General features: G+C 41.3%; 2 protein-coding genes across 9 annotated transcripts in view; one reads left to right on the forward strand and one right to left on the reverse strand.

Annotated features, from left to right (window-relative positions):
- Nucleotides 1–8,696, reverse strand: part of abcc3 (ATP-binding cassette, sub-family C (CFTR/MRP), member 3) — a 38,117-nt gene extending 29,421 nt beyond the window's left edge. Inside the window, exon 1 of one of the 5 annotated variants that reach the window (XM_035533359.1) lies at nt 8,425–8,693. In XM_035533359.1, the coding sequence (XP_035389252.1) occupies nt 8,425–8,460 (36 nt within the window). In that variant the 5' untranslated portion in view covers nt 8,461–8,693. Of the gene's footprint in view, nt 1–8,424 lie in introns of all 5 variants that reach the window. The other 4 variants (XM_035533361.1, XM_035533360.1, XM_035533363.1 and 1 more) reach the window with 4 other exon arrangements.
- A 1,484-nt stretch (nt 8,697–10,180) lies between these two features.
- Nucleotides 10,181–17,520, forward strand: part of si:ch211-176g6.2 (ras-associating and dilute domain-containing protein) — a 20,317-nt gene continuing 12,977 nt past the window's right edge. Inside the window, exons 1-6 of one of the 4 annotated variants that reach the window (XM_035533688.1) lie at nt 10,184–10,660; nt 10,820–10,940; nt 11,396–11,713; nt 13,127–13,359; nt 13,793–14,148; nt 17,452–17,520. The exon at nt 17,452–17,520 is cut by the window's right edge and continues 633 nt beyond it. In XM_035533688.1, the coding sequence (XP_035389581.1) occupies nt 10,822–10,940; nt 11,396–11,713; nt 13,127–13,359; nt 13,793–14,148; nt 17,452–17,520 (1,095 nt within the window). In that variant the 5' untranslated portion in view covers nt 10,184–10,660; nt 10,820–10,821. Of the gene's footprint in view, nt 10,941–11,395; nt 11,714–12,195; nt 12,283–13,126; nt 13,360–13,792; nt 14,149–17,451 lie in introns of those variants that run through there. The other 3 variants (XR_004776852.1, XM_026999655.2, XM_035533689.1) reach the window with 3 other exon arrangements.

Raw genomic sequence — 17,520 nt, forward strand, 5'->3', positions numbered from 1 at the left:
TGCTGGTTCAAATCCCAGCAAATCCCACTTTTTGCAACATGTGGTGTCACAAAGCAGACAGCAGATATGCAAACATTTATGTCCCGATCCCGAATGAGAAAGCCAGTGGTGACAGGGGAAAGGAAAATATTCTAAGCACAATAAAGAAGAAACCTTGCGACCACCAAGACTCAATAGGGAACCCATCTTTCCAGTCCATACTACACGATATACAATCCATATGAGTGAAAAACAGCTGTGGTAACCTGGCCTGTTTCCACCATGGGTCACAGATGAGCCCTATAATGACATTAAAATGATGCAATAATGATGTTAGTTACAACGAGGAACTATAAAATGATTGATAATGTCTAATGTCCTTGCTGTATGAGACAATAAGTCTACGATAAAGCTATTAAGATGACACCAAGCACTTTGAAACTAGCATCAGTGAAAACTGCTTGTGCATGAGAGCTTTTAACAGCTGAGAGAAGGTTTATTCTCTTGGACATAAACTACCAAAAGCAGAATTTCTCTTCTTTGGAAATCCATACTTCATGTATGATGTAACACACGTCTCGAATCTGAAAGTGCTACACGCTATCAGAATAACTATATCAGTAAGAGAGACTGAACTGATCTCTGTGTCTGGATAAACAACAACAATAACCAGTTATATACATTTAAGACTTCACTGAAGGAGGAATAGAAAAAATGGCTGGAGGATTGTTTTATATTCTAGCTTATGTTTTAGTTTCTTTTTATTCTTCTACATGGTGATGACCTTTGGCACTCTAGTCCAAAGGGAAGTCTCAGGTCCAATAATTCAGGAACTTAAAGAGTCAAAATAAAAGTGAGCTCCATAGAACCTTCAACATTTCAAGTGCTACAATTTCTAATTCCAATTCTACATTTTCTACATTACCAAAATGTTCTGCACTAGTGATAAGAAATCACTTGCACTGAAAGTGCATACCATAGGTTATTTTCTTGTATTCTTCAATAGTATTACTCTAGAATTTCTCACCATCTTAGGGAAACTTCCCAAAACATTTCAGCGGTACCACAGAGGTTCACGAAGGCTTTCTGAAGTCCTTTCCTCACAAAACATCAAGATGAACAAAACAGCAATATCACAATATCTACAACATGATGCTGTTTTTTAGCTACCACACACTAATAGACTGCAACGTTCATTTGCTGACAGACAAATGAAAATGCGGTGAGTGTGATGTAGGTGAGAGAAGCCCAAAGAAGCTGTGCTCTCGCCAGGGAAAATCCAACGTAAGACAAACACAGCTGCCTGGCTTACTCGCTGTGTGCATCGCCAAAGTGTGAACATGTGTGCATAATAAACAGAGAAACTCAGAGAAACTTGTCATGCTCACCTGGTATGCTATCTAAATCTACAGTTTGTCTGGGTCATTGGGTCATCCACTTATGCTATGCTTATGGAAATATTCCACTGACCTTCAGAGCGACTAAGAGAAGAGTGAAAAACTAGAAGCTAATGGGTAAACATTTAAACAGTAGACAAAATATTTAACATTGTTTCCTACATTTAACTTTTCCATCGCCCTCTGACCAGTCAGAGCACTAAGACATCTTAAGTACCATGACTCCTAGAAGATCATGAAAAACGATGAAACTCCTGGGACTCCTGTCTCGTAGTGACTTTGGTCTTTATTCAGAGAATTTATTGGTTTCTGTTGTGCCAAACCAACCTGTCCTAAGACAAACCTTTTGCACGCTAGGCAGGCAATCAGCCACGCTGTTAATTCCCCTTAAGGTGAGATGGGCAAGTTAGTAGGGCATTTATTCACTGCACTGCATCTTAGTCAAACTGAACACCTTAAGTAAACAGAGGCAAGATAAACAGTGTAAATCAAAACGACTACACACACAGGCCTTTTTGCCTTCATTTCTTGGTCAGTGGGAATATACTAGTCACAAGAGCACAAAAGTAAGATGAAACTTGTTTCCCAACTGAACATAAAAATGCATGTTTAGTCTCACAAATGCTTTCCAAACATCCAGCTGTGAGGAAATGAAATTGATATTGATCACGCAGTGCGCTGCTTTAAGACAACAGTGTGGGAAAAGGATGTGAATAAAAAAACAAAAAACAGCCTGTATTAAAAGAATGGATTATTATGGCTAATACAGACTTAATGCTTACTGAACAGGGTGGTAAAAATCCAAGAAATGAAAGGGATTTAGACTAGACTGAAAGTAAAAAAATATTCACCATTATAGGAACAATTTTAGAAATCCACCCGTATGCAGCACACATACACATACAACAGACACGTTAGACACAACTCACTGCACAGTTGCCCACTGCCCAAGAAAATGAGAAGTAAGGACTTATTGTGTCACGTCAAATACAGTCAGTTATGAGAATGGCCTTTGTGAGATAAAAATCTTATTTAGAGCTTCTCCTTGTTAATGATTATCACACAAGTATAAGTTTTATTATTCATAGCCGCTGGTATATTTTGGAGGAACTCTATGAGTTGCATTCCTGGAGTAATAAGGAATGACGGTACTTAATTGCCTGATTTGTTTCAGTGAGTTATTGTGGACAAATGCACTTTTAAAACTGTTTTAACTCTATATAGGAATGTGCAGGTTTTTAAATTTGGTGTAAGCAATTTATTTGAAGAACAGCTTCTCTACACATGCTCAAAGTTATCACTAAAGGAAATGTCTCAGTGACTTGAGCTCTATAATGACGAACTAAAAGGTTCAACCTGTTCCATACAGATGGAACAGTGTGAACTTACTGACAACGTGGGAAGGTCTGTGTCATTGTGGAGGTATTTCAGGATTGGTTAATAAACAATCCAACCAATCCTGAAACATCTCCACAATGACACAATCCTCCCCTCGTGGTCAGTAAGTGCACACTGTACACTGAAGATCAGGTGTGATGGAGAATGTCGCTTAGGAAGAATAAACACGTGCTCTGGCTGCATTTGAGTCCAGGGTAGGGTGGCTGCCTTCAGCCTCTGTTACAGCAGGCTATGTGCTAAACATTTGAGGAGGAAGAGGCTTTGGAGAAAGATTTAGATGGTTGGTGTGGTTCTGAAAGGAGTAGGTGGACTCTAGTGATTGGCATCAGTTAACAAGGATGGCTGTTTTAACTAATATTTAACAATACTACAAACATTTCCATGTAAAGATTAGAAACTAGAAACTAAAAGATTAGAAACTACCAATTAGAGAATGTAGCAGGGTTTTGCATATTTTAAAAGTGTAGTACTTTTTTGGATCTAAAAGATATACTGCCTCTTATATAATCAGAAAAGGGGCATTTCTGTTTGCTATATAAATCCTTTATTACACTGGCCTTGGCGTGACTAACGTTTCTTTCTGAAACACACTGATAAGGGAACTATAATTATACACTAGTTATCAATCCACACTAATTCTACACTGCATGTACAAGGTTATTTACCTTATCTTCTATCAAGTGACAGATCATACAGGATGTGGAGGTCTTACACGTTTTTATAAGCTGGGCCGCCCAAGAAGGATGTGTCTTGAGTCTTGATCCTCCGGAGGTTTCTTCCTCAATTCCGTCCAGGGAGTTCTTCCTTGCCCCTTTCGCTCCTAACTTGTCCATTAGAGATCGGGACCCCTACATTTTTAAAGCTGCTTTGTCATAACCTCTTTTATAAAAAGCGCTAGATAAATAAGTTTGTTTACCCTATCCCTTTAGATATTGTTTTGCCTTGTTTTTGCCAAAGCATGTTTAAAAGCTCTGTTCATTCTAAGAGCACATCAGTAGTTGCCCACCAACACACTGTTTGAAAATTCCTTGCTGCTAATTACAAACTGCTCCTGCTGAGGTATTTTGCAGTACTATTCAAACTTTTGGCAGGGAGTGTGTGCGTGTGTGTGTGTGTGTGTGTGTGTGTGTGTATATATGTCTTTGAATGTGAGAAACAGACTGTGTCCCCGTGTAATCTACTCCAGATGAACAATCGGGCAGAGGTGGTTTCTAACAGACAAGCGAAGGACTGAGGTGGTACATGGTCTTATGTACGAGTATAACTAAATGCGTAAGTAAACGGATGGTCACGGTAAAAGGAGCCACACTACAACTCTCCTTTGACACAATACAACATACTGCATGGGAGGGGAGTGCTTATGATTTATCATGCCATGTGAACCTAACTGATAATAAAGCTCATTAAAAGAAATTTGTGATGTTTGCACAAGTCGCATAAACTATTGAGACTGTGCTTTTCACCCATGTGCGCGGTGACTCAGTAGCTGCCCAGCAGGGGGAAAGTGTCAAATACAAACACCTTGCCACAAAAGCCTTCTTTTATATGAGCTTCCTGTTTGATCTTAGTGACAGTGCTATGCAATGTTTCTTAGTCTTCTGGCCACACTGAAAAAAGGATGAAAAATGGTAACTAAGTCATAGCAAGGATGAGTCTAACGATGGCCTTCTAACATTATTCACCTGATTATAAGCTTAAAACTACAAAAACCAATTACCAATCACTCATAAACACATATACTGCACAGTCCTGTTATCTTATTGCATTCCTGTTCCACTACTTTAGTGAGTAATGTTGTGCATGTGCAGCTCTGTAGAACTGTAGAAAGGAAGCAGAAATTATTTTTTCTTGCCATGCTGCAGAGTGATACGCTCAATGTCACACAAATGAGAACTGGCAGCCAGTTAAACAACATCACCTGCCCGATTGTAACAAATGTATTTTAGAGCAAGGATAACAAATGTTATTACATAATATAAATGGCACAGTTAACACCCATTTAGGCATTGCAGGAAGTAGTGTTCTTCATATTAAGTTTTGCTCTGGCAACCATTTTAGACTCCGTGTTTCCTTTTTGAGCAATTACAACACAGCACTTGTAACGGAAGACAATCATATGAGCAGAATCCCATGCGGATATGAAACTCAATGGATCTGGAGTCACAGATTCCAACCTATTTTCTCAGCCTCTTTGAGCAATAATAATAGCAACAGCCAGTAATTCAATGAGATGTCTTATATTTACCTGACACTTTTACCCAAAGTGACTTACAATTACAACTTGAGGGTTAAGGGTCTGGCTCAGGGGCACAACACTAGCAGGAGTTGAACCAGCAACCTTCCCATTACAAGTTGAACAACTAAACCACTGAGCTAGCACCTATCTTAACAGTTACTAATAAATTAGTGAACCAAAATAACTAATATACCACTAAAATACCATAACTTAATGGCACATTTTCTTTCAAAGACACTACATAGTCCAGAACTGGGTTTACTTTAGAAATTCACATTTCTTTGAAGTAACTACATTTCCCAGTTTTGGCTTATTACTTCTGGAGACGGAAGAGGTCCTGTGAGTATGTGTGAGGGCTCAGACCTGTCATTGACCGCAGATGATCACATCTGTAAAGAGCGAGCATACCCGTATAACACAAGAAAGCAAATGTGGGCAGATGTGGTTGTTTAAAACAACAGTCCAAGATAATGTGTTGGATACTCTAAAAAATGCACCCAGTTAAGGTTCCATGCTAAACCATCTACTGGAATGCAAACCAAAAATCTGCCAGGCTGAAGAAAACAACAGATTTTCCCAAATTAGCTGGTCACCTAACACGACATTTTATGCCTTGCCTTAGTTCCAGTTATACTAATGTTTGGTGTAGAAAATTTTGTGATAATCCCTTCACAATGAAATAGCTAAACCCACCTGCACTCAAGTAGAAAGTAGGGCATGACATTGTTATAACTAATTCCTAAAATGAAGGCAGTCCCAGTGCAGGTTGCTATGCATGACTGACCTATTTGCAGAATTCAGCATGAGAGTTTTACCTCAATATGATATAGAGAACAAAGATGATATACTGGCAGACATGATATATTTAGTTATCCTTAAATCATGCAAAGTGTCTGACCTTAAATTAGGTCAGTAACTTCATCACTCTCACAAAGATCACCTTGGCTTCAGCTTTTTCATATTAAGGTGTTTATTGAATTTAGAACTTTATCACTTTGGTAGCCACAAAAAGATCTGCAAAAATCCACAAGTGAAAGCCCTTCTCTTAGTGTTTTATTATGAAAAAGAACAAAGTTGTCTTTGATGGTGCAGGCATGTCTGTGATATTGAGGATATCATTCTCTACCTGTGAGTACACCCCCCCCCCCCTTAACTGCTCAGTTTAGTCTGTTAGTTTAGTCCTCAAGTTTACATATCTTGACTCACAGTGTGTTTGCAAAAAGCCCTGTGGATATGAAATATAGTAAAGAGAGATTTGGAAGATATGAGGAGCTGTGGGTGAAAGACAGCCTAAAAACTCCCTGAATGTATTAGAAAATAAAAACTAACCTTCAGAAACAGTCTACACCTCAAGTCAAAGATGTCTGTAACTAGAACGGCTCCTGTTATTAGGAGTCAATTGCAAAAGGTTGAGAGAGACACAAGCCGCACACTCTACTTGGGCAGCATAGAATTTCTCACGTTTGGCTGATCTGACATTTTTCATCCAAAGCAACTTTAACTGAGTATAACTTGAGCAATCAAGGGCCTTGCTCAGGCACCCAACAGTGACAGGGATTGAAACCACAGTCTTCTGATTACAAGTCAAGCATCTTAACCACTGAGCTACCAACGCCTACTGCAAGCTAGCCCTCAACTTATCACTCTCACTTAACCTTTTACTTCTACGGACTACCACTACTTCAGCTCCCGTGACTTTAGCTAGGAACAGCCAGGGAGAAACGTACAGGAATATGCATTCAAAATTTCAGGCAGATGCATGTCAGTAAATCATAAAATGACTTTAAAAATATTCATTTTCAGGTTTTCATTTTCACACATTCAACTGAGGACGGCACCAAAGAAAATATTTTAGGTGCATGTTATTCACGTCACACTGAAACTGTATAGCCATGACTGAAATTTGTGAATTCCAATGTGTAAAAACATGTTTATTAGCTGGTCTGTTTCCAATGTGGCAGGCTTGTAACAGACTCCAGGGACCATGAGAATAATAAGCCCTGGCTGTGTGTCAGTTTAATAAGTAGGGCATACACAAGGATACCTTCACCTTTAATAACCTCCAGAACAACTTCAATTTCTCAATGGAGGCAGTCAAGACTGCGTTGAGCAAAGCTTAGCACACTTGACTTAATTAACCCTTAAAGCTACTAGCCACCATGTAGTGAATTTGGATATGACTCATTTGTGGATAAGGCAACAGTGGAGATGCTAGAGATCACCATGGGCTTTCATGATATTCCACCGGCAACGTTTTATATCGTCTACGTGTTGATCTCACTAGAAAACTCTTGGATGACAAGACAGGCAACCTTGGGGAACTACTGGATAACCAAGTTTAAGTTTAGGTTTATCCTCATATGGCTAACTGAACTCGAACAAGCAACATCAGGAAAGTTTGACCATTTCTCTCCACAGAAGCTACTCAGGTGGCATCAGACCCCAGCAACTCATCCAGAATGCAGCTGCCCAACTAATTGTCCACCTCTGGAAGTTCTCCCATGTCACCCCCTGCTGCATTCCGTACCAGCCCGCATCCGATTTAAAACACTCATGCTCACCCACAAATCCACAACTGGACCAGTTCCCACATAGCAGAAGGCACTAATCAAAATCTATTCTGCACCACGATGTCTTCGGTTGTCTAGTAGTACTTAACTGAAATCACTATCCCTCAAGACCCGAAGACAACACGCGAGACTCTTCTCTGCCCTTGCCGTTTGATGCCGTCTCTGTCATCAAACCATGACTGAATACTCAGCTTTTCAATGAATCACTAAGCACATAAAATTGTAAATAAGCATCTAATATATAGTTAAACTTTTACAGTCCTCTCTTTTTGCCAAGTCCTTAGCCTGCTAGCCGTCTTAACACTAACCTAGGCTAACCATTGTCATATGAAGATATGGGTTTAATGATACAACTACGAAGTATTTCTCAAGGTTGCTCTGGACTCTGCCAGATGCTGTAAACGCAAACGTAACGTATATAAGCGCATTTCAGACTGACAGGTAAGCAGTCATACACACCGGTACCATTTTGCCCAGCCAACAGGCGTGCATGAATGATCAGCAGCCGTTCGTCGCTAGATACCAGCGACTGTCCCTCTACGGTGATGCTCCTGTACCAGCATCGTAGCGCCACCACTCACAGCACGGGAAGCCTTGGCAAAGCGCCGCCGCGTACTTTACCGGAGCGGGGGCTTTGTTTTTGCCCCGGTAATGGAAATAGAGCTAAATATTTTACACAACGGACAAACTGCTTTTTTGTTTGTTTGTTTGTTTGTTTGGGGGCTTTTTTTGCAAAAGAGAAGGTGTGTAGTCGCGCTACAAATGACGAGATGTCCAACGTTTCCGTTGCAGCTTGGCTATCCTACCGGTCCCTCCCGCCCCCCCCGGTAGCGCACTGACCTACCCAGAAGGGGAGCTCTGGTCCGCATAGTTGCTCCATAGTGCCACCGCTCCTTGAGTGGACCTCTTACTTACGCAGAAAGGATGCGGCTTCTCGTCTTCTTAGCTCTCTTAGCCGCACACAAACGACCTCCGCGCATATACATGAACTAATTACGGTACCGCCTACCGACTGACAGTATTTGGGACAGTGTTGAACCCCGTTGTTGTGGAAAGGAAGAAGTCGTTCGGAGGTTGTCACGGTTCGGGTACGCCTCCCGCTCCGCCTAGACTGCTACCGCCGCTCCCCTCCCTAACACGCGGACATGGGGAGGGCAAAACACCTTGTCGATGGAGGTATACCCTGCTAAGGAACGAATGTATAATATTTTTTACAGTTTTACACTATTACATTATTTCACTATATGAAACTATTTTAACTGTCAGCAAAACTGCGAGAAAATCAAACGTTTTGTCAAAATGACAGTTTTTCGTCTGAACTGGAAAGACGCCCTCTGATGGCCGTGCAACCAAAGCTTTAGTCTTCATGGCGGATCGCATTACATGTGTTGCAACATGGGGCCTCTTCTCCAGGACTGGACCGGGAGCTGAGTTTCTATGTCGAGCTGAGACACCAACCTTTTTTTTTTTTGGTTGGTACGATTGTCTAGCTAGGGTAGCTAACTTAGCTAATGTTAACAAGGAAATAACTATTGTTCTCAGTTCACATCTGAACCAGTTTGCTAGGGAAGGTGCATACATAACCATATCGTTATGGTGTCATGGGATTGCATCAGGGTTCATAAAAAAATTATAAACAGCCAAATAGAACTCACTTTACTAATGGCAAAATAAAAATATTTATAAATGTGTTATTATACAGACACACAAAAACCTTTAAGCAGTTTGCTATGCCATGCCATGTCGATTCACTCCAGAAACCACTCTTCTGTAAAAAAGCATGTCCTCGAGATGTCAAAACTGCACATATTGCTGGAACTATGCGACAACAGCCACTGGAGTAGCTGCATTCCTAAAGAATGTAGCTAACAAGCTAATACTTGGCTTCTTTTTGTCTTTCTTTTTCTTCTTTTATCTGAAATCTGCAACAGAATGCATTTTAAAGCAACCCTCCCACAATGCCATTAATGGCATAATTAGGCATACCAAGGACTATACACCAGGACCAGTAGTGGACAGCAAACAATGGTCTAGTAATGATCTACAGTGAACGTTATAGAAACGCTCAGGGAACGTGCAGGTCTGTTGTTTGCTGGGTAAACAGTTTTACGGGTGAATTACATCCAAGAATGATTACGAAAGTTAGCAAATGGCTAGAAGTTATAGAATAGAATGGAATGCTTTATTGTTATTTTGCAGAAGTGCAACAACATTGAAGGTGTTTAAGATGTTTACATAATAATACTTAATAATACTTAAAGTAGCGATAATAAACAGCATAAAATATCATTACAAATGTACACAGAAATGGCGCACATTGTATTTTATGTTCATGAACACTTTTTGCACATTTGCACAACGGAGAAATAATTCGTAAAAATAAATCCTTTTTAATGTAGTTAATAATTTGTGCATAAAATGTATTGTGCAGTTTCATACAATGACCACCAGATGGAGGCAGACATTTCCAAAGCGCGAAGTGCAAGTTGTAAAATTTCCATGGGTGGTTAAAAAAAATAAATATGTAAAAATACCAACAACAACGGCATCTTTTTCAAATGATGTATCCCACCACCGATACTACTTGTATAGATCGAGGACCATTAAAGTCATCGGCAATAGCTGGTCTACCCAAGGACCACGTTAACCTGGACAATGAGATCTAACTTGGCAGGTAACTGGACTGACGCTCAGAAAAAAAAAGCGATACCCAATTATTTTTGTAGCTCCTGCAAAACTGTCTTTGTATAACTAACTTAAGGGCGTGTCCAGTTAAAACGTGTTAGAATGGAAAACTAAAATGATTTAAGTTTTCAAAATTATTGAAGAACACGTGAAATCTCAGCTGAAGTGAAAAGAGGGCGCCGTGCGTCTAGACACTCCCTTTGGCTCATCAGCAAAACCCGTTACAAATGCAAAGCATTCCTTAAAAAGAAGCGGACAGAAGCACTAAATCAAATTGGAGAAAGTTGGGTTCTGTTCCTAAACTCGCCATCTTCTGTGCCTTTACTGTCTGCGTGGCTCGCAAATCAGGCTGACGGAGGAGCACTTTGTTCTCCGCTTTTGGCGTTTGCACCTTGGTAAGCATGACTGGTGCCTCTTGCACAGAACTGACTTTTTTGGATGAAGACCCCCAGCTCTCGCTCAGATCATGCTTGGTGGAGTTTACTAATGCAGACTTTATTTCTGTTTTTTGACCCTAATCATTCACTTGTCTGCTGCGGGGCATTTTAACGAAGCGATGATGCCAAGCGAGCGGATCACACGGACTCCCCCGACACCACCTGCAAGCGTTGCTCTTAACACATCGATCAAGCGATTTTCTAGGCTCGGGAGAAAGCAGAGCAATGGATCTGTCCAGTGAGTGATCCGCCTGATTGATAAACTGTAGTGAAAGACAGCTATCTCTCTCTCAGCCAAATGCTCTTATACCCTTTGAAACTTTAGTCTATAGTTTATTCTATAGGTTTTTTTTCTCCCATTTCCCTTGTAAATTTAAGGGCTGAAAGAGAAACCCTTGTGCCTTCAAACTAAGAAGATTATAAATCGTAATCTGCACACTATTCTTTGATTTTTTTTTTTTAATGGGCTGAGTGGTTCAAGGTTCACATCTTGTGCATATTCAAATCTCTGAGCTTCCACTCTTCCGTTCCCATCGGAGGATCTCTGTTACTACTGCATGCATAAGGAGAAAGCAAATGAAGACTGAAGATTCACGGTCTCCATAGGGAGAGTGTAGGTGTAAGGTGTGCATGTGCCGGGCACTTTTGTGATGCCACCGTGTTTATTCCACCACCTTGTCCTCCCCTGACCAGGTCCAGCTCGTCCAGTGGCACAGCCCGGTCAATTGAGAGTGTGGGCGTCAGACAGCCAGCCAAGATCAAGGTCCGCCAGCACCAGCACCGCCTGTCCTGCGTGTTCAGACGCAGCGTGCTTGGGCACCGCGGGGAGATGACTACAGCAGGGAATGAGATGGCAGTGATGGATGACCTCTCGGAGCTGTCCAATCACATCACTGCACCGGGCATTCTGAAGATTTTTGGCAACGAGATTTGTGAAGGTGCCAACTACAAGAGTGTGCTGGCCACAACTCACTCCAGCGCCAGAGAACTGGTCAAAGAGGCTCTTGAGAGGTGAGGGAAGCCTTTAGGTGTTTGCTTGGGTTTATTTGCATTTCCGTGGTATACACTACACCATCTTTAAAATGTATTTGCATTTATCTTAGTGCTTCAGTTGATCAAGTATCAAATAAAGCACCAATGAAAAAGATGCTATTTTATTATTTTATAACTCATGACTGTATTTTATTTTTCAATTTTATTTAATGTCTTCATACACCATAGTATGGAATTTTGTTATAACTAAAAGCTTAGCAAAAATAATATTTATGAAACTCCAGCTCAGTAGATAAAATACAGCCATTTATAATCTTTACCTTTTAGGGTGTCAGTTACAGGAACTCTCACTTACAGTAACACCAGAACTTCTGTTCCACTAGTTCTTGTTTGAGTCTTTATAAGGAGGAAAAGGAATCGAAGGACATTAAACCACATGTGAGATGCCACACCACAATTCAAGGCTGGACTCACCCTCAACTCTTCCCTTCACTATTCAGTAAAAACCCAACAATCTGTCCTGAGAGAGTCTCTGAAAGAAGAGTGCTGGTGTTTATGTGCCTTATGACAAGAGGATAAATGTTTCAGTTAAGTGAGCTGTCTGTAGGATCAGTTACACATTGTTGAAAAATTCATAGCTGCTGTAAATAAAATGAACTTTACTGAGGATTTGAAACTAAATGCTTCAAACGTATAAAATTGTTTTAAAAGCCTGAATCAGCCGGGGTGCACATGGGCAGAGGTCGGCTGGATCTACGCTTTATGTTTGTATGCCAAATGTCTCTTTTTCTTTGGAGAAATTCAAGCAGAAGTGAATTCCTTGGTGAATCCAAAGCTCTGGGATGCTGACGCCAGTCTTTTAGAAACGGAATTTCTTTCACTTTTTTCTTATTCCAAAACCAAAAGTGTGTGTGTGTGTGTGTGTGTGTGTGTGTGTGTGAGTGTGTGTGTGTGTGTGTGTGTGTGTATGTGAGTGTGTGTGTGTGTGTGTGTGTGTGTGTGTGTGAGTGTGTGTGTGTATATGAGTGAGTGTGTGTGTGTGAGTGTGTGTGTGTGTGTATGTGAGTGTGTGTGTGTTTGTGTGTGTGTGTGATTGTGTGTGTGTATATGAGTGTGTCTGTGTGTGTGTGAGTCTGTGTGTGTGTGTGTGTGTATGTGGGGCGGGGGTGTGAATAGTTGACTTTTTTTTCTTTTACTATTAGTTTTATTAAGTGCATGCGGAATAGCTACCTGACATAAAGGACTCTATAAAAGACATTGTTTGTGTTGATTCTATTACAATTATGTTGAGACCTGCTTGGACCCCAAGCTGTTTCTTGCATTTTCACTGTAGCCCTAAAACATTTGAATATTCATTCTAGCTCCAGAACATTCTAACAGTCACGTACAGTCCCTATGTGTAAGCATGACTAAGATTTAGTATTTTCGCAGGTACTCTCTGAGCAAAACCGAGGCAGACGCCTACGTGCTGTGCGACGTCATCGGCCGCATCGGGGAGCAGGACTGGCATCCTGAGTGCCTGCGCGTGGTCGGCGACAACGAGAGGCCGCTCCTCCTCCAGTCCCTCTGGAAACCCCGGGAGGGCTTTGCCCGGCGCTTCGAGATCCAGCGGAGGGCCAGCGTGGAAGAGCGGACCTCCAAAGACAAGGACACAGTGACCGCAGGTACACCACCCGCACCGCCCTTTTTTCACGGGGCTTCCCCTGCACGCATTGCCATGCTGCAAAATGGGCGTATTTTTACGTCCTCTTCTGACCAATCTTCCAAAGACACTGTCATCTCTGTTTCTGTTTAAAGGGAACTAAATTGCTTGCCCACTTTTAATCTGTGTTTACTTGTTTATTTATTTTGTTCCCCAGTTGAGCTTGCTTCCTCCACACCCTCCATTTCAAGTTCTTGATGGCTTTGGCCCTTGTACAGGATGCCAGTTTTTGTAGCTGAGCTCTGATGTTAACCATCTCCAATTAGAGTCGTGCCCTTGACAGGTTAAACATTTGGGTGTTGTGTGTAATGAACGTGTCGTAGTTGGCTTAGCATAAAGCTTTGACGTCTCACAGTCATTCACACTCATTGTGTTTCTCCTGTACTCTACCACAGGGATCAATGCTCAGGCCCGTAGACTGCAGAAGACGCGCTCACGGGGGAGGTCTGTGGTGCTGGACGGAGGCGGGGTTGATGGCGTTGAGGGTGGCGGCCCTGCCCTGCAGAAGAGTCTCAGTGAAGCAGACCTTGGGCCGGAGTGCCTTATCCAGCCTGGGCCCTCCCCTGAGCCCCAAGAGACCCTCACTAGCCAATCGCTTAGGTGGGGAGGCGGGGCCCACAAAATGCTGTGCTCTCCAGACAGTGAAAGAGAAGAGACAGAGAGTAGCGCTGACAACTCCACAGAGTACTCCTTTCACCCACCCCAAAACCTCCCCTATTTCCTGCTACTGCAGGGCTTCAGTTACACACAGGTAAGAGAGACCACTCCATTCCCACACCTCACATGCACCAACACCTCCACCTCCACTACACCTTCCTCTACCTTCCTCTCGCGATCGTCTCCTCCCTGCTACTGTTTTTGTGGAATTTTTGGCAAAGCGTTAAAGCGTTCTCTTTCTGGCAGTATTGCATGTTGTGACACATATGTCCCATATCATACGTGTCCACTATAACAAAGAATGTTTGTGCAGTGTGTTTCTCTGTTAGCCCGTGGTAACTCAGAAAGGGACTGCATAGTTTTGCTCTCTTGCTTTGGGTCAATGCAGCCCGTGTGACGTCAATATGAATGGAACAAAGCTTAATTCCATAACACCAGAAACCCACTGGAAATAGACACAGAGAAATCGCCAGTGCCAGGCAGAGGGGAAAGTCCCCTGAAAAACAGCCATGTGTGCAAAAAAAAAAATTGGCTGGATATAAACACAGAACAGGAAGGAGTGTGGCGAACATGGGGTGTCTCGAGGGCGGACACATTTCCTGACAGATTAGCTTTGTCTGATGAGTGATTAGCACCACAGGAGTTTGCACACACACATCTAACACCAGATCTGTCACCAGATCTATGAACTCTGGAACATTTTAAAACAAAATAAAATATCAATTTAAATGAAAAACATAACTCAAATAAAATCACATTTGAATAGAAATTTAAATAGACCAAATTTAAATAGAAGGTGTTAGAAAGATCTATACGAACTAGGAACTAAAAGAAGTGCTAAACATTTAAAATGCCAAAAGAGTTCAAATTGTTCAGCTCAGATGAAAGCTGGCAGAATAAAGTAAGAATTAAAAGAAATAAATGTGCATTATAACACTACAAGATAAATGTGCTAAACAAAGACACAAGAAACAAGAACATTTTCAATCTGGTTACATTTGGGGCATGTCTAGAATTATAAAGAAGGTTCTTCCTGCTTTTGGCAGCATAGTGACTCAAAGTTGCCTCTCCATGTTTGGTTCTAATTCTAGACACTGCAAAGGTGCTAATGAGGTTTTATACTTCAGCTAGGCTTTATACTCAGCAAGCAAATCAAAGATGTATTTGGGTTCTAGGCTGAAGAGGACCTTGACATCAATTTTGTTAACCAGTGTAAGGATTTGAGAACTGCAGTAATGTGGTCAGGTCTCTTTGTTCTGGTAAGTGTTCTAGCAGCTGCATTTGGAATAAGCTGTAACTGTTTTGTGGACTTGGGAAGGCCAGCATAAAAATTACTGCGGCAGTCCAGCCTGCTGGAGAGGAAGGCAAGGATTAGTTTCTCTAGATCCGGCCTGAACATGAAGTGTTTAAACTTTGATGTCCTTCGATGGTAAAAAAGCTTCCCTTTTTACAGATTTGAAGTGACTGCTGAAGTTCAGATCTAAATCCATTATCATACCAAACTTCAAGGGTCTGGTGTCACAATGAGCACTGACCTCAATTCTTTGCTCTTTACTATGAAATATAATTACTCATCTTTTCTTTGTTTAGTTGTATAAATCTTCTTCTCATTCAGTTGTTTATTAGTTGTATGTACTTATTCAAATTGTAGGTAGAGCTGTAGTCATTTGGGAAGAGAGGGATAAATCTGTAGGTCATCTATTTAGATATGATAAGCTATTTTGCTGTTTTTAAGGAATTAACCTTAGAGACTGAACAGGAGGGACCCCAGAATATATTCTTGTGGGACACCACAGGACAAGGATGCTTGTTGAGATGCATGATTGCCAGTGGATGTAAAGTAGCTCCTACATTACTAGCATGATCTGAACCAGCTAAGCACTGTTCCAGATAGCCCTACCAGTCTGTTCCAGTCTAAGGACTGTTCCAGATAGCCCTACCAGTCTGTTCCAGTCTAAGGACTGTTCCAGATAGCCCTACCAGTCTGTTTCCAGTCTAAGGACTGTTCCAGATAGCCCTTCCAGTCTGTTCCAGTCTAAGGACTGTTCCAGATAGCCCTACAAGTCTGTTTCCAGTCTGTTTAAGAGGATGTTGTAATCGATAGTTTCAAATGCAGCACTAAGATCAAGAAAAATGTCATTCACATTTCTCATTGCTATGGTTCAGCCGGAAACCTGATAGGAAGTACCCAAATATAACAACAATCAGATTAATTCTAAAATGTTGCTGAGCTGATTGAAGACAACTTCATCAGTTTTCTTACTTATTCTATAAATAATAAATCCATTGCTATACAGCTTTTTTGTAAAAATTCCCCAAGGGTTTTCTGGTCAATAGCAATGAATTGGGACATAGTATTAAAATTATTATTGATCTAGATGTCTGTTGTCTGGCATAGTAGTGGCCGTCTGATTTGGGGTATTTAACCATTGAAAAATGTTCATTATGGTGTCTCAGTTTGCCAAAGACTGGGAATAAAGTGCAGGCATTATTTATGATCTTCCTGATGTCATGGAAATAGGATTTCTGGCTTTACGTACATCTCGGTTGTAGCTATTAAATCTCTCTCTGTAGATGACATAGTGAATTTGGAGTTTAGTGTGTCTCCATCTACTCCCAGCCTTCCTGCCTTTACTGTTCTGGGTTGTTATTACCATGCAGCACTGCCATTGTGCTCTCTGTTTACCAGAACGATGCTGTGTTGTCAGATGTTGTGCTTGATATTTCAGGCATAGCACCAAAAAATAGCCCTTAATTTCCTCAGACGCCCTTAATGTCCTTTTCTTTATAACACAAACTCAGTATCCTGAAAAGATATTGTTTACTACAACTGGCTTGTGCTAGATTGGCGCCTGGTAAACACAGCTTCCATTGTTTCGTGTCCAGTGTGGGCTCTTTAGGCAACCTACATCAGCCCAAGAGCACACTGTGCCAGGACCAAACTGAAACCTCAAGCTACCAGCTTGTCTGGACTGCACAAGTTATAAGTGCACCTGGCCATCTGTCCATGGTGGTGTCGTCCCCCCTCTGTCACTTTCAATCATTTGTGTAGTTTCATCTGAGGACAGCAGAGCATATCATAGAGTGAGAACTTTGTGCTGAGTGCAGCTGTGTCTTTCTGTATGCTTAATTATTGTATCAGTGAAGTTTTGTAGTTTACAACAGCACACAGTGGAACAGTGGCACTATGTCACCATATCAAGAAAAATCTTAAAAGCATTAAAGTAGGCTTTTGCTCTAAAGTTTTAGATTAAAGACGTGAGTTAAGGGAATAAATGTGTTTCTTTTTATTTCAGTGTTTGTACATTTAGCAATTAACTGAAAAGCTACTAGTCTAAAACTCAACATTTACATAAATATGGTCTAAAATGTCTGTTCCATTTCACTCCATGTTAAGGATTTCATCATCTATCCACTGACTGGGAGCTGCACAGATTTCGGTAATGGTGCCGAGAAGTCTGAGCGG

Source organism: Electrophorus electricus, chromosome 14, assembly GCF_013358815.1.
Source record: "Electrophorus electricus isolate fEleEle1 chromosome 14, fEleEle1.pri, whole genome shotgun sequence".
NCBI lineage: Eukaryota > Metazoa > Chordata > Actinopteri > Gymnotiformes > Gymnotidae > Electrophorus > Electrophorus electricus.